General features: G+C 44.1%; 1 protein-coding gene across 5 annotated transcripts in view; it reads left to right on the forward strand.

The window, feature by feature from the left end:
* Positions 1-25,756, forward strand: part of SATB2 (SATB homeobox 2) — a 140,147-nt gene that overhangs the window by 85,764 nt on the left and 28,627 nt on the right. For all 5 annotated transcript variants that reach the window (XM_061456601.1, XM_061456607.1, XM_061456593.1 and 2 more), the window contains 3 exons: positions 504-976; positions 13,113-13,325; positions 18,313-18,468. In XM_061456601.1, coding sequence (XP_061312585.1) covers positions 504-976; positions 13,113-13,325; positions 18,313-18,468 — 842 coding nt within the window. The remainder of the gene's footprint in view (positions 1-503; positions 977-13,112; positions 13,326-18,312; positions 18,469-25,756) is intronic.

A 25,756-nucleotide genomic window follows, 5' to 3' on the forward strand; every position in this document is an offset into this window, starting at 1 on the left:
TATAGTAGGTACTGAGTTTGTAATGAGAAGCAGTTCCATGAGCTGCACAGAGAATGGTCTGGTTTCCGCTGGGTTTTATGTGAGTGGATACTAATTTGGGTTTCTTTCCTTCACCTAGATGCCAGTGACTCTGAAACATTGACTCCTTATAAGTATTATTCAATTTGCTGTGACATGCTCAAAAGTTTGTGACATTGTAAGTGGAAATGTCCAAGCTTGTTTCTCTAGGAAATGAGGTTTGAGAAGATGCCTGTTACTGGTTTGATAAGGAGGTCTTCCTGAGCATTGGGTGGTGCCTGAGAAGTCCAAAAAAATGTTGATTATTGCTGTTGCCTTTACTTTGTGCTCTTTTGCTTATGTTTCAGTGAAGCTATGACGCAAGTGTAGGTTTGCAAATTAAGCAAGTGCTGTTGCATAGAGTCACCTGCAGTAACCCTTACCCTAACAGTCCTCTTGTAAGTGCAATCTGGAATGATGGCAAACAAATTTTTCTCTTTTAACAGTGGAAAGAGTGGAAAGAGAAAACCTTTCAGACTATTGTGTTCTTGGTCAACGTCCCATGCACTTACCAAATATCAACCAGCTGGCAACCTTGGGAAAAACTAACGAACAGTCTCCTCATGGCCAAATTCACCACAGTACTCCAATCAGAAACCAAGTGCCAACGATGCAGACAATGATAAACCCTGGGCTCCTGTCTCCTCAGCTCAGTCCACAACTGGTGAGGCAGCAGATAGCAATGGCCCATCTGATAAACCAGCAGATTGCTGTCAGCCGGCTATTGGCTCACCAGCATCCACAGGCTATCAACCAGCAGTTCTTGAATCATCCACCCATCCCTAGAGCTGTCAAACCAGAGCCATCAAATTCATCGGTAGAAGTCTCTCCAGATATATACCAGCAAGTCAGAGATGAGCTGAAGAGAGCCAGTGTGTCTCAAGCTGTCTTTGCAAGAGTAGCATTCAACCGCACACAGGTATCAATTTCTATTCTATAATCAAGAAGGGCTGAGGGGGCAAAGTTGTGTCTCTTGTGGGGCTGTGTGGTTGTTGCAGACCAAGGCAGGAAGTGTGCATACAAACAGGTCAAGCTATGCTTCGTTTCTTCCCTCAGTCTCTGTTGGGATTGACCATGGCTCTTTCTTCCTGGAAAAGCTGTTTGTTTTCTGTGCTGTTACCTGAGCTTTGTTCTCTAGCAACCGTTCTGCTAATGTGGGTTCTTCCCCGAGTTCCTCTCTGTGATTATAAACTTTCACATCTGCCCCTGCCTGATGGCCAGGGAGAGATAGCAAGAAACAATGAGAGTCTGAAGTGTCTTTGGGCTTCTATCACTTCCTCAATTCCTTCCTGTTGTACCTAGTGCCACAACTAGTGCTAGAGGCTACTGACACAAGAAATGTGTAAGACAAGTGTGCATAGGCCTAAAGACTGACTGCTGGGAAAGATGTCTGCCCTTTGCAGCAGATCATACTTGCTTCCGTACATCCGACACGGGTTTTCTCACTTGCCTAGTGAAATACAGATGTTGAAGTGATTGCATGGTAGGGTCAGCTTAAGCCTAACACCTGGAGTACACAGGGTCGGTGTCTGTTCAGAAAGACAATTTATCTTGCTTCAATTCAAGATGTACAAAGTATGATCTATCCATTTTGATACTCTCTAGTAAGGCTAAAGAAATTTAAAGTGGCTTAATATTTAATGTTAATACCAATAAATTTTTTTTTGGGGGGCAACTGTAGTTGGTTTTTGAGGTAAGCTTTACCTGCAAGAGAAGAAAAGGGTGCATGTGTGTGTCCTGGAGGTCTGTCCCTTGCCCTATACAGCACCTTTGTCTGTTCTCCTGGATTAATGATTTTCTTTGGCACTGCCATTTTGGAAATGCCATGTTATGAGGGAACTAATTAAAGTATGGAGCACATTTTTATTACTTCCCTTCTTCCATTAAATTCATAAGATGGCTGCACTCAGAAAAAACATTCCCTTCCAATCAATGTGACTTTGAGTTCTGGGGTTAGCCTTGAGGATATCAAATGAAAACTGTGTAGGAATGTATGAGTATTTCCTCTTTAAAATGCTGCTTTTAATTTGGAAAAGCTTTTCATCCCTCTGGGATCATAACCCGTTGTATGTAAAGCCTGGTATAATCAAGGTAGATGTTATTGACAAAATGACATATTCTGAACTTGAGCAAGAGGTCACCAGCAATGTTGCTGGTGAGGATTTTGCTACTGTCACTGAACATGAAGCTCTGCCTTAGCCATACTGTGAGAGCTGGAATGGTAATGGGAAGTCCACCATTAAACTAAAAGCTCATTGCCCACCAAGGAGGCAGTCGTACAACTTGTGTGATAAATGAACAGTTCTGCTGTAGTGTTTAAAATGAGGCAAGGTTTTGACTCTAGAAAAGCCCCAAGTGTCTAGAAAGCCCCTAGACTTGCATAGTGCTGACCAAACATTGTATAATGACCTTCCAGGACAGCAGGGAAAAGGCAAGCATGTGAGAGGGACCACTCTGGCCTCTGCCTAGCAGTGGCACAGCATAGCATCTGCCTATGGTGTTTGATAGCAGCTGTGGTAGAGATTGTGCCACACTCTCGATAGATAATCTGAAACTTGGACTACATCAGCTGCAGTATGGTTTGAGGGTGATGGTGGGGTTTTTGTCTTTTTACACCTCCTGCAATATTCTGACATATATCTAGGACACTAAATAGATCTTTGGGTGAAATGTGGTTTCTTCCCAACTCCAGCAGCTCCTGTGTCACTGTGGGCCAGTCATACCTGACAGCATTTTCAAATACCCTGTATGATTTAGGAAACCATTCAGGCTGGGCTCACTCATTGGGAGCACAGACGTGGGCAGCATGAGTGCACATGCCAAGGTAATGTCCTTTGAGAAGGTGCCAAGCACCTTTCCTGGGCAGGGCTGCACCTGGGAATGGGATGTGATGCTTTGTTTTCTGCCTAGTTTACATTCAAGTTCAGGGTAAAATGATGTCTGTACTTAAGGGTGCTAGTATGACTGGTTTTGTCGTTCCCCCTCTCCTCCTGCTGACATTTATCTTGGGGTGCACTACTAACTTCTCTAGCTTTTCTTTAAAAAAATCCTCCCTGAATTTGATTGCCTCATTACAAGAGATCAGGCACATAATTTCATATAAAAGAAATTACCTACTACTTAGCTCCATATCATAAGTAATATGTCCATCCTAAGTCCATGACACTGATTCCAGAACAGATGAGTCTTAAACATCCATAAAAGGTTTGGTCATCTCAACAGCTCTGTTTCATTAGTCTACAGGGCCTTAATATAGAAGACCAGTGGATCTTACTTACAGTGCATCATGTTCATAGGAGCCATCACTGTAGCAAAAGAGTGTAGGTAGACGTTTATGGTTCCCTGTCCTTGGCTTTTAACTCAGATCAAGCTCCCCTCTTCTCAGAGACTGTTTGAGGTATTAGTATTTGCTCAGACAGTCAGCCTTGCACTGCACAGTAGAAGATGTGGGATGTTCCCATACACTCATGGTGGAGAAGCAAACTCTATAAAAGGCACATCAAGTGGAAGGTCAAGTCTAATCTCACCTCCTTGCATTTTTCCTACTGCCTCTGAGGATCCTCTCCTGGGGAGGTGCCGAAAGACGTGTGTTTCTCTCTGGAAATGTTTGGGTTTGTTGCATTTCACAGGAAGTGCCAGCCTTAGAAACTTGCAGTCTGTTGTTTCTCATGATGGTACCAAATAATAGCTGCTGTATGCCAGCCAGCTAATAATTGTATTAATCACTGCATTATGGGACACTGTTTAAACAATCTTGATTCACAGTAGCTCTGTGGTGCACATTAGCCTATAATTAACTATAGCCTCATGAAATATGTACTGCGAGGCTTGTTTAATAGATAAACTATTCTCTAATTTATTTTAAAGTCCAATGACCTACATACTCAATGCTAAAAAACCCCCTCTTACTAACATTATTTCTCCCCTGAGACTTTCCATCTGAGCAAATCTGTTAAATGAAGTAGAGGAAGCTTTAATCCAAACTAGGCTACATCCATTGGAACAAATGGCTGACACATGCGTGTATGCATGTGTGTGAGGGAAGGGGGACTTGAGAAGGACCAGAAGAAGGAGGGGTGTAATTGTATGGTTTGTCAAACATTCAGATCTTCCTTTGAAAGTTGGAAATACATAACTTAAGATGACAGTATTTGCTTATATGATGCTGTTATTCTGTACCTGTGGCCATGTTGTCTGCCCACATGAAACCAAAGCACTTCAGGCTCAGGGAGAAATCCTGTGCATTACATGGAACACAGTGTTCCCACTGAGGTCCCACTTGGATATGGGGACTGAACATCAGGCAGCTTCGTATGCTGCTCTGCACATGGGAGAGCTGCACCAGGTGTTTAGCTAGGAGCTGGCCCAGGCTATGTTAACCATGAAGAGGGTTTCTGTCAGTTAAAAAAAGTTCCACAGTGAATGACTTTGAAACTGGGTATGAAGTTTATATGACTGATTTTTAGTAAATGTGTTGGGCTCACCTCTGCCTCTTCTTTTTATTTTCAGAGAGTCAGTATCACAATTTTAGTTCACCCTACTGTGGAACCTAAAAGCCTATTTATTCAGCAAATAGGACAGGTAGAAGAGAGTTCTCAGTGAGTGGGCTTGAATAGAAGGCAGAGAGCGGTACGAGGCCCATCAAACACTTGAGAATTACATGGTCATACCCGATACCTTTATCAGGACTTCTTCCTGGAGTAGAGTACACACATGGATTTTGGCCATCCTCAGGACAGAGTCCATGTGCCATCTCTGCCTTGCACTGCAGTGTCTCTTAACACAGGATTCAGGTTTCAACGAAAAGGTTGTAATAACCAAAGCTTGCTTGTCGCAGGTTGTAATGTATTGAGAAATGGGCAGGCATTGATGGTTGCAGAATAAAGAGGACTATTTTGAAGGAAGTGACATGGTTTAGTGTGTGGTGTCTCTTCCCACTGCAGGGGGTTGGAACTAGATAAACTTAAGGTCCTTTCCAACCCAAACTGTTCTATGATTCTGTGAAAATGCTGTCTCAGATGTGTCTTGTCCTTCTCTGGAGTTTTTAGCAAATCTTGAGGTGCTGAAATGATCTCTGCTCTTCAGAATCCTAGTTGGAAAATAGGTCATTTGAGCCCTGCTTTGCATAAGGAAAATGAACATAATTTCCTTCCTTTCCCCACTTGCTCAGCATCCCTCTTTACTGCAGGCCGTGGAGTTGCAGTAAGGACAGTTGGTCAGGCTGTTTGTAAGAGTCCAGTGTAAATCACTGGATTGGTGAACTGCTTCTCTCCTCCTTTAGAGTGCCCAGTGCAAAGCCTATACTGAATGACTGCTTCTGTTTATATCTCTTTTTTTTTAGTCATGTTTTTTTTGCCAATGTTTTGACATAATAGCCCAAACTAGTAAAATGTTTGGGCGAGTGGCCAGTGCTTGTTTTACCGAGCAGCCTCAGAAACTGGAAATACCCGTGGACCTGAGGCTTTTTGAATGAAACAGTTGTGGTGCCAGATGCAAAGAGAACTGGGTAAAAACACCAGGCATGTTCAGGCTGCTTGTAACTCTCTTCCCAAAGAGCACTGCTTCCTCTGTCCTGCCCTGAATAGATCTAGGTGAGAGCATTGGCTTTCCAGCCTGCAGATCAGAAGGCAAGACTTACCCAGCTTACCTGTCTAGTGTCTAACTGCATCTCTCGGGATTAAAGGAAATAAAGCACAAGGAAGAGGAAGCCCCAGCAGCCTTGCATGTAGTGAAACTTATAATGGAATAAACTAAACTGATCCTCCTTGTTCGAGGGATTCAGTTCCCAAACCGGGTTAGGGTTAGGAAATACAGGATCAGTGCTGAATGGTGCCTCCACTTCATGTGTGACTGTGGGCAAGTCCAGGCTACTGCAGTGAGGAAGGGGTAAATAACAATTCTGCGGCATGCAAAGGTGTCACCAGTCAGTTAGAGAGGGCTGGGGCTCTGAAAGCAGGAGCATGGCTGGTAAGGAAGCTCCAAAGAAAGGCTCTGGAGGCAGGCAAGGAGGGTGGTGGGTGGCGACTCTTCATTTATGTCTAATTCTGCTTTCTTTGGCAAAATTCCCCCAAACTGAAGTGGGATTACAAAATGGTCCTCTAAGAAGCTTTAAGATGAGAAATAATTTTTTTTTTTTGAAGTAACTAACTCTTCCATTTCTTCTCGCTTGTGAGCCAAATCCTGGACAGAATTCCTTTTGCAAGTAATTTTCCCTTTAACTTCAGTGAGAGGAAGACAGGCAGCTTTAATTCTCTGCCGGGTACCTAGTGAGACAGTCATGCTGCATTCATCACTGTGGTGTCTGCCCCATTGTGCACAGACTTTCAATTAGCAAGGGTTCTGGTTTTGGTTTGGGGGGATTTTTTGTTGTTTTTTCCCGCATAGAAAACTCTCTTTTACTGCATGGAAACCCTTTCATGCTGCTTGCTTGTTCTTTTCTTGGGCGTAATGTGGCACAAGGCAGTGTTCTGTTGTGCTCACAGGAAAGAAGGCAGTCTGTAAGGGAAGTGCTTAATTTAATAAATTGCAGATTTTTGGTACATGGGATATTTGTTCCAACAGTGGGTTTTGCACTGCCCAAAATTTCAGTTTCAATTAACTTAATTGTATTCAATAGGCTGAATGAAAAGATTTTAAGTAGCATGTGAGTCAGGCTTTCAGAATGCGTGCTTGTAGGAGGAGGCTGCTGCTTGCTCAGCTGATGCACAGGAGTCCTGAGCATTGGAAGCAAATGTGTGGATATATAGAGGGAGGGAGCAGGAGCTGTGTGTCTTGCTCATTTTCTGGTGTATTTTGGTATAAAGGTTTGACATGCATGTCATATAAGTGGTTGCACTTTGTGGCCACAGGTGGTCTGGTCTGTCTTTCTCTGCTTCTTTTACCCCATGCATCCACATTCAGCTCCACATGCACATCCTGTCTACCCTCATAAAGAGAGATACCATAATAAAAAAGAAGCTTTATTAAACTAATGCAATATAGGCATTTTCTTTGAGGATTTAAGCGCTTCATTTTTAATAATAAAAATCAAATTGTCATTGTTGCACCCTGCATAAGTTTTATTCAAATCAGCCTCTAAATGCTTTGTGCCTAAGCAGCTCTCTCCCGAGATGTACGTATTGTAGCATTAGTTAAATGAGTTTAAGAGTGAGGCTCATACTCTGGCTGTAGGCAGGGAATCTAGAGATCAAGCGATTTCTTTTAAATGAGGGACTGACATGATGCTTTCAGCTACACTGGAGAGTACTGGGAGACAGCTGGTCTCCCATTCACACCGATGGAAAACCAGTCAAAGCCCCTTGAGTTCCGAAGTTCATATGAACTGACGTGGAACGTGGCACCGCACGCTTTGCCATTGAGACAGAAGAGTTGATCAAGGAACAGGGTGCAAACATGGTTTTGCCTGATGGAATCTGTGACAGAATGGGTATGAAGGTGCTTGGTTTGGCTAATCACTAAAAAGGTTCCATTGATTATCTAAAGCAATTTTGCTCAGCAAAATTGGACTGGTCCCGTTGCCAAGATAAGCATTTTCATGAGACTTCCAGCAATTCTGCTACATATCCTAGATGGTATTAGGAAGAGATATGAGGGAATGGAATGAAAGCAGTGAGCATTTGAAAATGAGCTTCTGTCCCAAAAAGCTTACAGGTACTTCATATAGAGGTTCTTGTTGAGACCTCCATACTTAAAGGCAAGGAGAAGTATTTTTAGAATTGTTGAATGTCTGTTACTCAACCCAGAAGACAATATTGAAGGTGGGACCTGGAATAATAGAGGCGGAGAGATGTTGTGGTAAAAGCCTGTCTTGATGTGGGAAAAACACAGCAGGTAGATATTTTATCTCCTTGAAGGGCTATGAGAAGTTAGTGCTTCTGCTGCAGAGCTCCCCGGGCAGACCTGCCTCTCTAGCTTTCAATCTCAAATAGCAGACGGTTTTAAATAGAAATGTCATTTCAGCCTGGCAAAATCAAGTTTGTTGTTTTAGGTTGAAGGTATGATTTCAGTGTAGTTCAGTCAGAATGAGCAGCTAACCAGGGGTTCTTCAAGTGCTGCTTTCCATGCTAGAAATCGGCCTTGCATGCTTAACTGGAGGGGGTACAGGTTTACATCACTGATCTTTAAGGTTCAGATGTTGAATAAAGCCGTACATTTTCAGATCCTGATCAGAGTCACATCTGTACCTGGTGGGAAGCAGAATAGCTTTTCTATTGAGAAAAAGTACTGACCTTAAAGCAGTTGGAACTTTAAGTACTACAGGAGCAATATTTTTCTAGTATTTCAGCATTTTCTCTGTTGCTTTTGGCAATATAGCTGAAGTATGGACAAGCACAAATAAACCAAAAAGTATGAAAAAAGTGTTTATGCTTTTTTAGTCCTTCATATATATAATCTCCTTATACAGAACATAAAACCTGAGGTTTAGCACATTAGTCAGGTTTATTTAAGTTTTTGCCTTGGCCAGCATTTTGATTGTCCCAAGCATGTGTCGAACCTTTTTAACTTTAGTGCCTGCTCTCGTAGACACATGGCTGTGTCTCGTAGACACAGGTCTGTATGAAGGGGAGCAGAGCTCCCATCCAAGCCATCACACCCGATGTGTGTGAGGTCCTGGCCAGTGCTTGGGAGTCTCCTGCTGCCTGATGGCCCTCATCCTCCTCTGTCCCCAGGACACGTGTGTCTGGGCTGCACGCCAGCATGACCTCCTCACCCCCATACAGATTGCTTTTGAAAAGCTCTGGTTGCAAAACTGTCCTGCATTCGGGCACTGGCAGTGCAGTCTGCTGTCCCATTGAGATCTCATTTGCACCTTTTCCAGGCTTGAGCCAAAGTCCTTCGGGAAGAAGGCAGAAAGGCTTTGCTCGCCTTCGGTGGGCTTTGATCAAGCCTTGGTGTTGGCCTCGATGGCTGGTCAGTTGGTCTTTTGGATATAGGAGTCAGTTTGAAGAAAATTTGCTCTACATTGTACTGCATCATCTTTCAGAAATTGCTTAAAAAGAGATTTCTTGCCCATGAGGTTTGGGTTGTTTGTGCTAGAAATCCTGTAGTTAATAAAAATAAAAGAAATGAGTTCACAAATGGGGTTTCATCAGATAAGTGCCAAGCAAACACCCACGACAGTGACTTTGCGGGCTTGAAGGACTACATTTCTGCCACTTCGAAAAAACACTGTTAAAATTACTCCTACCTTAAATAGATCCAATGACTTTTCTATTTGGATTGGACATGCGCTCCTTTCCCCACCACTGGTATTATTTTTAAAGTCAATTATGGATCCATTGTCTCATTTTGAACGTGCTGCATTTTTCAAGGCTAAACCAAACTGTGCCTGCACAGTAACGCGCACGTCGCTGTGAGCATGGCATGTGAGAGCATCAGACTTCTCATCAGTTGCCTCTTCAGCAGCTGTTCTACAAATGAGGCACAGGAACAGAAAAGCAAAGATATCATGAAGCTACATGTCCTAAAATGTGTCCTGCGACCTGCATTTAGTATAGAAGATCTGTTTGGCTATTGAAAATCAGTTTGAGACTTCCTGGTCCCTGAAGATCATCTTCTAGGTGTGCAGAGTAGGTTACTCTGCAAAGTCCTAATTTTTTAGTGTATTTATTTTAATATGTGACATGTAAGTCGGAATGAGCTAATTTAGCCAATGGAGCTTTATGACAAATGTACAAATGCTGTGGGTTTCCCTCCCTCACCCCCTCCAGCAGAAACATAATTTGCAGAAATGAAAACAGTCCCTGGCTGGCTTTAGGGTTTTCTCAAAAATAGAAACAGTCGGGTTTTTGTGGCTGGGCCAGTTTCCTCACCACACACCTGGTGTGTATCACTTTAAAAAATACATTATGCCTCATTAAATTACAATTAAATGAAATCATGATCATTTGTTTTTCTGGAAGGAAGATGTTTTGCATATTGAAAGCCTAATTTGTTGCAGGTGACAAAAAGGCTGAACAGATTATTTAATATCACTTTATTTTTTAGAACGTTGCTCACTGGTTAGTTTATGTATACTTCAGTAGCTCAGAATTATATTACTGTAAATGTTATTGCTCTCAAGATACTTTACTTTATTGTCCTACCCTATCACTCAGCTATCTACCCACTGTAGTTTACCGGTGTTGTTTATCTTCAGTTGAAGGAGGACATGAGAGTTTTTCCTCTGAGTTGCTTTTCTTATTATCTGTTCTGCTGTTTACATGGTTCCTAAGCTGCCAAAGCACTTGGAGGAGCTGCAGAAAACCCCCCTTTACAACCAGGTTTCCTACCTGTGAGCCTGGAGTGGGGCATGGGGAAGCAAGGCTCGCCTCTGCAAAGTGCTGCCTCTGTCACGATGCTGGGGAAGGAGATGGTCCCTTCTCTCTGGAGCAGGTACCTGCGTTAGGAGGTGATGCAAAAGATGGCTGTATCCCTGCAGCAGAGTCAAGACCCTTGTAGAAGTGAGAGGTGCAGGCTAGGGTTCAAACCCACTGAATCTACCCCATGATAAGCTGTTTCTGGTGATGAATCAGAGCCTTCAAGCGCAAGAGTTGGTGTTCCAGGCGGTGAGTACCATGACCGAGACACTTGTTCCTGTGAGAATCTGATTTACATAGGGAGTCAATGACGGCACTGAAAAGTAATTGCTGGCAGGCTTTCACATATGTTTCTGCTCTCCATTTTTGAAATTGGACCATAAATTTAGCCAGGCTAAGATGAGAGGGAGAATAAGCTGTCTTAGAAATCTGAAGCGTAGTTTTCAGGTACTGTTCTTTCCACCTAAACTGATCAGCTTTTGAAGTTGATCTTTTCTTTTTAGAAAAGAAGATATATATCCTTTAGCAGACACAAAAAATCAAGAATTTAGAGAACCTGTGTAACTGATATTTATTTACTGTATTTAGACAAATTTCCACTGACTTTAAGGAAAAGTTCTAATAGGAACTTGCTGTATCGATCTTTGAATCATTCAAGTCATGGCTTCAAGCTTCTGTGATGTCCTTTTTGGTTAATCTCCCTCAGCCTGTGAGCCTGGCAAGCTTTGGAAAGCTTTTCAGCATGTCCCTAGCTCTTCTGAGGGGTAGTAAATCCTGTGGAAGAAGCCAGGTACAAGCATGCAGTTACGTTGAGGTCCCAGAGAATACCAGATGCCAGCCCAACACTCCACCTTCTTCACACTTTTCCCTAGTGTAAACCTTTTTTTGCTAACTGGTTTCTCTTTTCCGATTCCATTTCTGACTGGAGGGTCCCACCATGGCTCCATTCCCTGCTCCAGTCCTCCTGGTAACTACCCTGATAATTGCAGGAAAGTGTAATTGGATGTCTCTTAGCTTGATTATGTAGATGAGGAGCTGAAAAGATGGAGCTGTGTGCAGCCTCGCTTCAGGTTGTGTGTGGAGCTTGTTTTGAGCACTTCAGGCATAAACACTGCTGAAGTAGAGCTTTCATGTATGTGTTTTAATGTAGGTGTTTAATAGCAGTTAGCAGATGAATTCAGACACAGATAAGTTGTTTGCTGGTGTGTTGGTTTTGTCAGGAAGTCTGGTAAATACAATACATACTAAAATGTTGGCATTTGGTTAATCGGCCAACTGTAGCGGCGGTGTTTTAGCAAGGCTTTTTGGAGGAGACTCTGATATGGAAGAAGGTAAACTAAGACTAAATATTACAGGGTTTTGACTTTGTGGTTAAGATTTTTCTTACAAGGAAGGGGTAAGCCTTGGCTGTACTCATGAGGCAGCTTGCCTTGATCGTGGCTGTAAAGTAACTGCAGAATGCTCATGTCAACAGCTACAGCTAAATCATGTCTGGGGCACCGCGTTCTCCTTTCATCTGTGGTTGCTGGATGTTGCTCCTCTCACAGCAGCAGGTCGAGGGGAGCCCTCCAAGCTGTGACTGGGATTTCACATGGCTTCTGTGGCTGGCACTCTTGGGAGCAATGGTGCAGAGAACCTCTGGGTCACAGCAGGCAGGAAGCAGGAGCAGCGTTGGACTGCTCAAGGAAACATACTGGCAGAATAGCCTTTTAAAATAACGAACATCCAACCAATGTTTCTTATGGTATATAAGTAGTCTCAGTGGCTAAAAATCCCTTTCTGCTTCTCTGGACACCAGTACAGTTAGCCATTGCTGTTACTGCTTTTTGGAGTGAAACACCCGTTTGTGAAGTGCTGGATGCAAGGGGTGCCTAGGGGAAGCTGGTGGCTCACAGTGTCCCAGCAGTTTCTGTAGGCCCTGATCCAAGCTTCTGTGTCGTGCCTTTAACTTCCTGTGGAACTGTTGAGTATGTACAGTTATGCAGAAATTTAATCCCATTAGATTTAAGCCTCTTTTAATGACATTTTCATCTCTCCAAGTCTTCCCACCCTCTTTCCTCTTGGAAGTGCTGTGTTTGTTACCTCCTGGAATAATGGCTTGTGTAAAAACTAGATGAGCATGGTCTTCATTCATGGTTGTGATAGCCTGCGGTATCTTAAAATGAGGCATGAAAGAAGAATGGGTTAAATCCCTAAAGCTAGATTTGAAGGCTTTATTATTGCTCTGTTTTTCTCCTCAGAAATGACTGTCCAAACCAAAATGAACGGACTGTAACCAGCCAAACGTTTTTCTTTATAAACCTCCTGCACTGTTTAAATGTCGAAACTAAATTTACCAACCTTGGCAGATTTGTCAAAGATGAACAGGATTGCCAAGTGTTCCCATCTTCAAGTAAAAAGAGAGATAGAGGGAGAGAGAGATCTAACAGCTCCTAAAATATTTGCAGCAAGCACCTGGTAGTAACTGCAATTTCTTCTACCCAATGCACATACCTTTCTATACAGCATCTCCATACTCAGAAGCTTATTGCAGTGCCAGAATAGGACAGTCCTAAAATAAACCTCAGCCCCCAGAAGACAAATGCTTTCCTACAGAATATCCCCTCTGGGAGAGCCCATGCGATTCTGATGTAGGTTCTCAGTATTACAACCCAGCTGGTTACACTAAACAAATTTAAAGAAAAAAGGGAAAAACTAAAAAAACCCAACACATGACTGAGCTTTTTTTTTTTTTTTTCTTTTAATTTTTTGAACCAGGGCTTGTTGTCAGAGATCCTGCGTAAAGAAGAAGACCCAAGGACAGCTTCCCAGTCCCTCCTGGTAAACTTAAGGGCAATGCAGAATTTCCTCAACTTGCCTGACTCGGAGCGGGATCGTATCTATCAGGATGAGAGAGAGAGAAGTATGAACCCCAACGTGAGCATGGTGTCTTCAGCTGCCAGCAGCCCAAGCTCCTCCAGAACTCCCCAGGTAAGATGTGATCCCTCCTTTTCTGTTTGCTGTGTGGATTAATCCAGGGAAAGAGTTTTTCTCTGCCCTTCCCCTGTCTGTTGCTCCCTTTGTCCAGATGAAGTGTGGGAATCCTTTTGTTGTAAGGTTTTGGAGTGGCTGTTAGGAGATGTTTAGTGGATTTAAGTACAACATTGTGATGATGATTCTAGATTTAATCAATGCCATAAATTCAAAAAAGTCTGTAACATCAGTGTCTGAAAGAGTCCATGTGGGCATTACCTGTAGGCTGTTGATACACATCCACTAAATGGCTATTATAGAATCCATTGTAAAAAGACAGTGCACATAACTTCTTATATGTGTCCATTGTGTTCTGCAAAATACAGAGGAAATTTGTGGGCTTATGGAGAGATTCATATATGTTGCGATAAAAAGTGTGTATTGAACAGAAGTCGACAGTTAATTAGATAGGCATTTCTAGAAGTCAGTGTGCTCTGTATTATGCATAGGAAATCACATTCCTTGAGTTAGAAGTTTACACGGGTAATTATTTGAAGTACAGAAAGTAGACATGGGCAGCAGCGTGCTGGGAAGAGGATGATGCTTTCCAGCTCTAAACCAGCTGTCATCTCATTTGACTTAACTGCACGTGTTTATTAGCGTGCTGTTGCCTCCCACTTCCCTGGGTAGGTTGTTCCTTTGCACTAAGAAAGAGCATCCACATACTGTACTGTAATAGTCATCCCTCCCTTTCACCAGCCTGCTTGCAGTCCCAGACATACACCCTGAAAAAGCAAAGTTGCTTGCACAGAGGTGATGATTAACTCCTGTCATGATTTTTGCCTAACTTGAATTTGAAATTTCTACTGTGAAGACATGACAGGTCACTTGTAGCACTTCTCTTGATCTTTAGTAAATGAGTCCACGTAACCCTCCTGCTTTGGTGCTTTCATAGTCATGTAGCCTGCAAAGTCTTGGGCTGTGTTAGCTGTCCTTAGAACAGCATTACTGAGCACTTCTCATACTGAATTCTGTAGCCACAGCTGCTAAAAATAAGTAAGGGGGGGGGGGGGGAGGGGAGGGGTGTGTAGAACGACAGCGTAGTTTTACATGCAAAGTGATCATCCATAAGGAAGGTGTGTTGATTTTGTAGGAACTGTTGAGCTTGTTCAGTTTAACCCAGGGTTTTGGGTGCAGATTGCCACAAAACATAATGTACAGAACTGTTTTCATTGAAAGCGAGTATATCCTGCCAACCCAATTGTAACACCAAATTTTTATTACATGGGAAACTCATTGTATACCTCTTACGTGTTTTAGTTACCTTTCAGTGAAAATAAAATTATGGAGAACTATTTTAATGGTTAAGTAGGGTATCTGCTTTCTGCATTTGTATTTATTCATGAAAGCATTAGCTTATTCCTACTTACATGAATTGCAATAGATGTTGCAACTAGAATCAAATAACAGAAGGGAATGGAGAGTTTAGGTGCAATCCTGTGAGAATTAAAATTGTATCTGTTGCCCCATCTCGTTCCTCTGTCAAAATACAACATTTTCCCATGTTTGTAGCTAGAAAATCCTTTAAAATAATGGAAACTTTGCCTTTTTAAGAGCCAAGCGTTGATAGAAAACCATACTCCAGAAGTATAAAGCAGCCCATCCTTGCTTTATTTTGGCTGGAAGCATCCAGTAGAATATTGTGAGGTTTTCACTCAGCTAAAGCAGCACACAAAGGTTTGTGTACCCAGTACTTGCCTTGTGCCCGCTGGATAACATTTCCCCAGCCCTCAGAGGGCCAGCACCAGTCAGCACAGGTGCTGTTTTGACAACTTGGACACCTCTGCAAATGAGGCTGCTTCCCAGCTCCCGGGCAGGCAGCATGGCTACTGCGCTTCCCCATATGCCTGGTATTAGTTCTGACGAGACAAATGCCATCCTCATGTGCAGCACAGCAATTCCTGGCATCATTGCCCCTCCAAGCAGGTATGTTACCTACCCTGGAGCAGGGTGCTTCGGGGCAGCAGCAGTAGGAGCTGTACCATCCTTTCAGGAATTGTGTTAGGGTGCCGGAGAAGTTGATGGGATGGCATTTGGAAACGTGGTTTCCATAGATACCGATCTCCTGCGGCAGTACTTCTGGGAATGATGCTTGAGTGCACTGGGTAGGAGGAGGGTGCTGGCAGATACCTGTGGAAGTGCTGGGGCAGTCACGCAGACAGGGGTAAGTGCATGCAGAGTAACCCAGCTTGGCTCTCCCAAGCCCCAAGGCCCCCTCGCAAGGTGTCCCCAACTTAGGACCTGCACCAAGGGGAGAAGAGGAGATTGATCTGGCAGATGGGTGCAAATGCTGTGGGCAAGAGACTTGGAGCTGTTCAGGGTTATTGTGTGCACATGGGGGTCTCTCTCCAAGTAACGAGTGACAGGACAAGAGGTAGCGGCCTCAGGCTGTGACAGGGGAGGCTTAGACTGGATATTAAGTGAAATTTCTTCACCAAGAGGGTGATCAAGTATTGGAACAGGCTGCCCAGGAAAGTGGTGGAATCACCATCCCTTGGAGTGCTCAGAAACCTTAGTGACGTGGTTCAGTCATGGTCTTGGCAGTCCTGATGTAACGGTTGGACCTGATCTTAAAGGTCTTTTCCAGCCTAGTTGATTCTGTGATTCTATTCTATGATTCTATGGAAGACCAGCAGTACTGTTTTTTGGGTTTTGGTGGTCTGGCGCTGTGGTTGCAAACTTATTTTTCTTTTTTCCTTACTGTTTGCAATGCGACATTCCAATAATGGCAAACTCCTTCTTAATATCAAGACCAGTTTTGAGTCTGGGTCTCTAGCATACAATATTTTAGTGACTGTGCTATTTTGGTTTGGTACTTGCCCTACTTATTTCAGCGATTGGATAAGAAATGGCACAGTTTTCAGGTTGTGTAGGGCAGGCTTTTTCTGACATGTGGCTGTGTATCTAAGCAGTGTAGGAGACCCATGTAGGATGCAGCTATATTTGAAATCTTTCTTTTATGTGCTAATTTTGCTCTTCTCAGGATCTCAGGCCTCCGTAATGGCCTTTGAGGCCGTGGTGACCTTGGCTGCTGCACCAGCCAAAGGCTCCAGTGAGTGGGAAGGCTTTTTTTATACTCGCTGAAGCACTGCAGGACCTTTGGTAAAATTAAGCTCCACTAAATGAGCTCTGACAGATTTGGACAGTCCTCTTCCTTCCCATGATCTCTATGTTGCTTTCTCACATTTCCCACAATTGCCCTAACTGTCTGTCTATGAACACTGAATTTCAGAGTGTGGTGTCCCTGTTAGTTCATCCATCGGGCTTTACCCCATGTGTGTTCATGGCCTGTGGTTGGCAGTGGGTTAGGACTGGCCTTCCAGGGCGTGGGGGTCTGTGGTCTGTACCAGCTGCCATCCAGCTGCCCCTGCCTGAATGCAGGGGGCTAAATACAGCAAGAGAATCTTAGGCCCTTTCTACATGGGGACAGACAGGGAATAAGCCCAGAGCGATGCCTACTGAGCTTGGGGAATAGGAATGGGAAAGGGCACAAGCTGGTTAAAGGTTTATCTGAAAGCAGTAGGAAGAATGATTAGTCTAGATTGTTGTCTTGATTGGATTTTGGCTCTGTTATTAAGGTGGCCTTTGGTACAAAAAAAAAAGACATTAGGGAAAGGAAGATTTGGAGGACAGCAAAACAGAAGAAGAAGTTCAGAAGGTTTGGTTTTGCATAGTTAACCCTCCCATTAACAAATAAGCATTTGGGCATGCCTACCTAGTTAAAAATTAACATTAGATGTACTCTAGCAGGCTTCAACTGTGGCACAAAACCAGGAGGCAGCTGAAAAGGTTTATAATTGGGCCAAATATCTGAATGTCACCAAGGTCTATGGGAGGTTTGGATCTACCGGGAAGTGTCATCTTTCCCACCCAGATTGTTTTGTTTCCTAGGACCTTTACATCTCAAGAGAAAGCCAAGGTTTTGTATCAATAACCTACCTACTTCCCATAAAAGGTATAAGGGGTACAGTGATCAGCCCCTCTTCAAGCAAATGAGATCTGTCTATCTGAGGGGCTTGCTGGTGCCAGGAGCACTCAGCAAGCATCACGCTGCCCTCACTCCCTCTTGCGCCTGTGTATTCTGGGGTCTGCCATGGCCAAGGGTCTTTAAAATAGAAGTCTTGTAGCAGCATGCTGAACTATATCAACAGCAGCTCCGTAGGGGTAGTCCAGCCCAGGAAAAGTACTGGCAGCATCCGTTATTGTCCTTCATTTGTCACAGAAGCTGATGGGAAATCATTCAATTAAAAGGAGTGCAGTGGAATACACAAAATCTCAATATGAGTTTAGGAGAATGAGGGCAGCACATCAAAGGCATGCCAAAGCCCAGCTTTATGAAATGATTATTTTTTTTTTTCATTTCCACTGATTTCCTAGGTGAAATTAGGTGACTGTCTGGCTAGCATAATGATGACAAGGCTGGGAAACCATACATACTCAAATGACATACGTATAGTTTTAATAAAGGATGAGGGAGACTTGAGGGAGTGCATTAAATTGAGTAATAATTTATTATTTAGAGACCTCTACCCATTTACTCATTTTTTCTGGGAGAATTGGCTCTTCCTCCAAGGTGTAGGCCACTTTTAGAGAGGAGGGAGAAGGTAGAGACTGGTGCCTATACTGCAGTCACTAGCTGGCAAAGCCAACCTCAGCGCCTGCCTGCAGCCGAGGGCCCTGGCTACCTATCCTATTGTTGAGCTGCTCAGTAAACATGCTGGGAGAGGGAGAGGGGGAGAGTTGACGGGGCCTTGCATGTCCTATAGGAATGCACTGCAATTATTTCCAATCACAATTAACCTGATTAGAATAATGGACAGGAAGTGTCCCTCTGTAGCTAATGCAGTTTGGCATCAGCTGACTGAAATCCTTTGATAATTTCTGCACAGATGGCTGGGCTGAAAGCAGCACTTTTTTAATTATTATTTTCATGGTCTCTTGGTAGGCCAAAACCTCCACACCAACAACAGACCTCCCCATTAAGGCGGACGGCGCCAATGTCAACATCACAGCTGCCATTTATGACGAGATCCAACAGGAGATGAAAAGGGCCAAGGTATCTCAAGCTCTGTTTGCCAAAGTGGCTGCCAATAAAAGTCAGGTGAGTGGTGGAGGGGATTTTGTTGTTGCGGGGCTTTTGGGGGTTTTGTTTTTAAAGCAAACGCTGGGGTTGGAACTAGACCCATCTCTTCCTCCCACCAATAAAAATACATCTGTTCCTACAATAATAATAATCTTCATCTCTGGGGAACCTGTCGTGTTTTGGGCTTTTGCTTGCTTAAGTGGTTTCCTTTTCCCTTTTAAAATAGGCTAAGGAAAGGATCAGCTCACAGCCAAGCTTTTTCTCCCCTTTTGTACAAAATGCATGCCTTTTCCCACTCATGGTATATAACATATACCTCTGCTAGTGGGACAAGGACCTTGCAAAATGATGGTATCTTTCTCATTTGGCAGGTAAAGAAATTGTTTTCTTACGTGATTAGCTAAGGGAAGGCAATGGGAAAAAGTGTTAGGCAGGTGTTTCCTTTTTATTGCATGTTGTATGTGCTGCATATGGTATTGCCATGTGAATAATTCACATCATCTCCAATCATTTTTACAAAAAGACGTGAGAGGGCACTGCAGTGAGTTCTCCTGGATGAATTTCTACCTTGGGTGTAAAAAATACATGTGGGCAAACCTAGGTTGGGGTGAAATTCTTGAAGAGAATCCATTAATTTAAAAATTTCATCCAACTCTTTAAAAAAATATAATGCACCAGAAGAGATTTTGTGGAAAGGAGGACAGATAGAATTCCTGTAGAAAAGGCAGCAAGTAGATCAGAGCCCATTGGAAAGAATGGTTTACTCAGTGAAAAGGGCTGCTTCTGATCCTGGATGAAGTTGCTCAGTTGTGCTTGGAGAGGGCATCAGTATCCACGCAAAAATACACAAATGTGGCTGTGAGTACGAGAGAGTGGGATAGAAGTATCTAGATGCATGAACTGTGCAAAACTCATGCTTTCTTTTCCTCTGTGCAGGGAAACACCGTTATAGTCTTTAAAATAGATGTAAAATAAGCGGTTGAAAGGCATATAAACAAAGCATCAAAGGCTATCAAAGCACATGGGAGGGCCTTGTCCTTGTAACAGGTATTTGCGCCCTGACACATGGAGTTCTGATTAATTTTTCATTCCTCATTTAATCATTAATTTTCTTTTGCTTGCTCTTGTCAGGGTACAGGGGTTACAGTTCGCAACCCCTGTACCCCCCAACAAAACTGCAGGCACAGTATGAAATACATAAAAGGAAAATACCATGGAACCTTCTTAAACTGTTAAATGCATAAAAATCTCATGTACCACATGGCAAAATATAATGAGAACTGGAGCTGTTAAACGAATAAAGCTGTTAAAAGCATAATGCCACTTGGCACAACTACTGTGCATTTAACGGTTTTCCACTGTGTAATAAATGACATATGTGGTAAACGTGCAGTAAATATAAAAACTGCACAATTGATTTTGCAAACGTGCCCCTTATTCTTTGCTCCATGCATATATCAAAGTTCCACCCAGAATCTGGACTGGGCAGCTTTTAATAAGGAGTGTTTAACACAGACTGAATGCCAGCCTCTGAGGTTTGGCTTAAAACTGCCTGCAAGCTTCCTGTCATTATACCCAGAGGCTTCTTGAAATAGAGAGGGACTGAACCACCCAACTATAATTTGGGTGGCTCACCAGCTTCAGTCTGTGCCAGCTTGAGCGCGCTTCTCTGGCAGCATTGCACACCAGCACCAGAACACAAACAAGCTCCATAGTCCTTCACGTGGAAAAAGAACAGGGCAGATTTTGGAAGCCAGATGCAAAAGGTTAAGAACAGGATCCACAAATGTTGCTGTTTAAAGCAAAGTTACTGTACATAAAGGTTTTGGTTTCTTCAGCAGCAGCGGATAAAGAACTGTTTCTGAGGCTGATGTTTCTTTTGTTTCACAGCCCTGCCAAAGCAATACTGGCTCCCTGGGATGACCCAGCATTCGCCATGCTGAGATGTCTTAGCGCTCTGCTGGAGCATGAAAGTGGTTTATGGTGGCACTGGAAGGCAGGGACAGAGAAGCCGTAGCCAAGAACCACAGTGGTCTGGGGCCTACCACTGCCCCACGGCCCACCTGCATGCCTGCCCCCAGCCTGGCTTGGTGTGCCTGTGGTGTCTTACCACTGGCTGTGGTGCCCCGTGGCCAGGAGGAGTGCCAAAAGCAAGGACACAGCTGCTTGTGTAGGAGAGAGCTACTGTCATGGTGGGATGGTAGGCATGTTGCCTTAGGTCTGGCTTGTCTGAAAACTAGTGGTGGGGCTCTCCCTCCCAGTGCTTTGTGCAGGCCAGTTGTGGGCATTTCTGGGGAAGATGCTGCTGATTTCTGCAGCTGGGTTACATGGTGGGAAGCACTCATTGAAAACTGCCCTTGTTTGCAGAAGAGAGAGTTTGAAGAGGGGAAAAAAGAGCTAATCTGAGGGTTTGCTTGGACTCTCCTCCAAGGTTCATTCACTTGCTATTCTCCACAGGCCTGGCTTGCGTTGCGTTGGCTTCCTCTATTATTCCCTCACCCCAGACTACTGAGAGGCTTCCAGTTTGCTAACAAGGCATGTGTTATGTTGGGCGCTGCTGTTCTGTCAACAGCAATCCACGGTGCTGTGAGATCTTCACAGTTTTAGCAGCCAGTGAATCTCCGACAGGGCTGTTTTGACATTTTATACACAGGGCTGTGTGTCATGTGCCCAGGAGAGCATCCAGAGCCAATGGAGGCCTCATTTCATCTTCTGTCTTCTTACAGGAAGAGTGGTACCCACTGAGAGCAGTTATTGCAAGCGGCATCATCTACTGGTGGAGTTAATTGACCTCTAATTTAACAAGTAGCCATCTTTATTCTTAAGTCATGGCAGAGTCTCAGTTCAGCAACTAAAGGGAAGGGCAGCTGCTGCAAACTTGAGTTTACAAACCACAGTACTTGGAAGTCAACATAAATGCAAGGAACAGAGTCTCATGAACGTACCAAGGTGTTATGGGTGCCTCCATAAGAGAATCAACCATATAAAGATCTCAAGCCATTCATTTTAGACATTGACTTATTCATTACTTACTAATCTTAATATTCATTTAGGCCTTGTAACTTATATATAGACATTTTTAGTCTTGTTTATGAAGTGCTTTGCATCCCTTTGTATTTTTGAAGACAGCAGGAGCTGAGGGGCTCAGTGCCTTCCAAACACAGCCTCCAAAGCTGTCATCCTGTTTTAGTTGCCAGCTGTTAGTGATGTACCCACTGGACAGCATACTTCTCTGGGGATGCTGCCGCCTGCTAATGCCCTTTGTCCTTTAAATGGCTAAACCTGGGACCTGTATTATCATGTTGGGAGCGTTTCAGAGTGTGGCTGGAACACCAGGATTTGGTTTCGGATCTGTGCTTTGGGGTCTCCTGGTTATATTTAACCCACAATGAGATGAGTTTCCAGTGTACCTTTTCAGAGAGGTTTGGGTAGCCTATGTGCCTCCAGAACTGGGCAGTGGCACAGGCAGAGACTTTGACCTTGGCTTGCTGCAGATTTGGACTGTCAGTCGTGAAGTCTGGCTTCTAGATCCAGTTCTGCAACTGCTCTACAGTATGACTTCAGGAAAACCATCTCCCCCATGACCGTGTGCCAGCATTTGTGTAATGCTATGCAGCAGGATCACTCCTCTGACCTCTTCTTGTGAGAGTCCTAGCAGAGGCTGTGCTGTGCTCAGCAGATGTTTTTTCTTACTCTATACAAAATGAGTTTAGAAATATAGTTCTGTTCATAATTAACAGTCACTATCAAAATACATAGTGGGCATAGCTGGTTGGAGCATTTGTTGACAGGCTGGGGGACAGCAGAGTTTGTATGAACATGGAGACTAAACTTCCCACATTTCTCCCAGGACAGTCAGGCTGGGGCAGTGTGGGTAAGCGGGGCACGTGCTGCTTGGGATCTACCCCGGGCAGGACATATGGGAGATTTTGACCTTCATCAGTCCAACGAAAACAAAAAGTAAGCCCTTGAAACTGAAATCCTTCCTTAAGGGACTGGAATTTGTTCCGGTTGCACCACAGTAAAGCATGAGAGACCCCATGGAACCACATGTGAAAAAACGTGAAGCTGGCAAAGCTCAGTCTCTGTTTTTGTATCTTTGCCCTATTTAAAAATGAATAAACAAAAAAAATAAACTCAACTGGGGGCTGGAGGCGAGCGGCAGAAAATCCCTTAAGAGAAACCCAGGCCTGTGGATGGAAATCACTGCAACATTTCCTTGCCTTTCTTCTGACTTTTCATGGTGAGATGCCTGCCTCATTGCCAGGATTGTCTGGGAGCCTGTTCTTTGGCCAAGGAGGGTGGTAGCTCCCCAGTAGGAGCCCATGCTAGATGGGACTCAGCACCATGGATGTCTGCCTGTGCTCTCACCTCCTGCCCATGCTCTGAGAAGAAAGGAAAGGTACTGTGAGAGGAATGAGCAGCATCACTCTGGGACAGGATAGCTCTAGAAACCCTTTATTTTGTCATTTCCTCTCTTTCTTTCCTTCACTTTCCTTCCTAACTTATATTCCCTTGTGTTCATTTGATATGATGGGATGCTTTCTCTCTTCCTTTTACCTTATACTGGGTATGTTCTGTGCCCTTAAACTAATTAGCTTCCAGTGCTGATCAACAACAGCTACAAAAAACAGCTGGTGGAGAAGGCGTGTAGCATATATAGTGTGTGCATATAGGGCACGTCTTACTGCTGTAGCATCTTGTTGCCTTTATGGTGTTGTGAATCTCGGCGGCTGGGGCATATCTGTTGTGCTGATAATTTGATGTACTTGTTACATGTGGAGGAAATACAGAAAGACATTTTTCTCCTTGCCTGACCTTAAAATTTCTTTGAACTACTTTTGGACATTAGCTTCCCTTTTACAGACTTCTATATGCAAATACAGTGTACCCTCACATCCAGGACAAGCTTGAGAACTGGGCCCATGTGCACCTCATGAAGGTCAAGAAGGCCAACTGCAGTGTCCTTGGTTGCACAACCCCCAGGCTGGGATAAAGGGATTGAGAGCAGCCATGCTGAGAAGGACTTGGGGTACTGGTGGATGCAAAGGTGTATGTGAGCTTACAGTGTACACTCATAGCCCAGAAGGCCGACTGTATCCTGGGCTGCATCCAAAGGAGCATGGCCAGCAGGTTGAGGGTGGTGATTCTGCCCCTCTGCTCTGCTCTTGTGAGACTCTACTTGGAGTACGGAGTTCAGCTCTGGGGCCCTCACTACAGGAAAGATATGCACCTGTTGGGGTCAGTCCAGAGGAGGCCATGAAGATGATCAGAGAGCTTGAGCACCTCTCCTATAAAGACCGGCTGAGAGAGCTGGGGTTGTACAGCCTGGACAAGCCTCTGGGGAGACCTTATTTTGGCCTTTCAGTACTTAAATGGGGCTAATAAGAAAGGTGTGGAGAAACTTTTTAGCAGGGCCTGTTGCAATAGGACCAGGGGATAATGGTTTTAAACTAAAAGAGGGGAGATTTAGACTAGATGTAAAGAAGAAAGTTTTTTCTAGTGAGGATGGTGAAACACTGGAACAGATTGTCCAGAGAGGTGGTAGATGCCTCATCCCTGGAGACATTCAGGGTCAGGCTGAACAGCACTTGCGCAACCTGATCTAGTTGAAGATGTCCCTGCTCATTGCAGGGGGTTGGACTAGGTGACCTTTCCAGGTCCCTTCCAACCCAAGTCGTTCTATGATTCTGTGATCCCTTGACAGCATCTGCAGCAGTGCGTTAGCCTCTCAGCAGCTAAGTGAAGCAGGGACAGTGGTGGAGCTGGGGCTTTGCTCAGGAAGTCCTTGGCAGACCTGGGAGCTGATGGCGGGCTGCTTGCCCTAACCACAAGCCCATACTTCCTCTCCAGCGTGGGGAGAAGCTAGTTTAAACTTGGCACACTGGAAATATCCTCAGTGCACAGCATCCTTCCTTCTGAGGCCAAGACTGTAAGCAGACGTTGTGTTCCCATGAATCTAAGATGCGCCAGGGCTCATGTACCTCATTCATACTTTGGGTTTCATGTTTTATAAGGCTAGTGAGAAACTGGCCCTCATGGAAGTGCTCGGCATGTTGCCTTGTGTTTTGGGGGAGGAAACATACCGAACGTTTCAGAAAACCCAGGCTATTCAGTGATTAACCTTGAACTGTATCAAAATGCTCCAAGTAAAGCTTCTCAGGTTCAGTCCCCCTCCCCCGGCCCTCATCAAGAATTCATTGAAGCCATGACAGAACTCTCCATTACAGTTAGTCTTTTATCCATTTCAGCTTTCTTGATTAGGTTATCTTGAATCATTAGGGGGTTTATTTATTTTAATAGACACTTATTGGATTCATGGAAAGAGAGTTTGGCGACTAAGGAACAAGAGCTGAATATTATCTGGCTCATTTTGCACTGCAGAGAGTCCCAAACTGAGCAGGGGGAAGAGAGGCTGAGGAAGTTTGTCCAGAGTTCTCCTGTGATCCAGTGTAGAAAGGGAGCTTTCTCTAGGGAACATAGCATTTCTTCCCTAATCTTTTCAAGGCTGGCGTCAATCATTGCTGCTTTTTTTTCCTTTTGTCACATATGTTGACATTTTCTGCACTGATGATGTGGGTGAGGAAATGGCCTTTTACATTTATTTTTGAGATTTATTCCTGAATCACTCTTACTAAAAACTCTTCATTTGCCTACTCATGCTTTCACTGGAGACCCTAGAAAATGTCAGCACAGAAAACTAACTGTATTATTGTTAATTGCAGTGTAAATGCAGGGAAGCGTAAGGTCAGTTTAGTTGCAGTTTTATCCAAGCTCGAAGTGCCCTGCTGAGGTCCAGCCCAAGCAGAAAGGCCGCCTGCGATTAACTCATCGTGGACACCCAGCTGCCATCTCCTGCAGTGGCTTTCCGTAGAGATGCTGCTCAAGGTGTAAGCACTGGGCTATAGCCCCAGCAAAACTGAGCCTGAACTCCTCCTAAATGCTCTCTTGTCCTTAATCAGACATTTGGTCCTTGGCTGACTGCAAGTCAGCAGATCTGCAGGACGCAGCTACAGGGCCAGGATATTTGTGCATACCTTTATAGAGCGCTGGAAAACCTGACCTTATTGTCATCGGCTGCCGGAGCATCCTCCCCTACTCCAGGGTGTCTAGCAAAAGTGAAAGGGTCAAGCTGCTAAAAAGGGCTCAGGGATGAGTGACAGGGAATACGGCTTTGTGATTTCTGCACCAGCTAACTGTCCCTCGAGGGGGTTGGAGTGCGCCAAGGCTAATGCTGTGGTGTAGTAAGCACGCTGTTTCTTTAACAGCATAAAAGCACAATGGGAATGGCTGGCTTCCTGCAGAT

This window comes from Pezoporus flaviventris, unplaced genomic scaffold (assembly GCF_033815535.1).
Source record: "Pezoporus flaviventris isolate CSIRO_AGI_PZ_B2104156 unplaced genomic scaffold, CSIRO_AGI_Pfla_v1 ptg000001l, whole genome shotgun sequence".
In the NCBI taxonomy this organism is placed as follows: domain Eukaryota; kingdom Metazoa; phylum Chordata; class Aves; order Psittaciformes; family Psittacidae; genus Pezoporus; species Pezoporus flaviventris.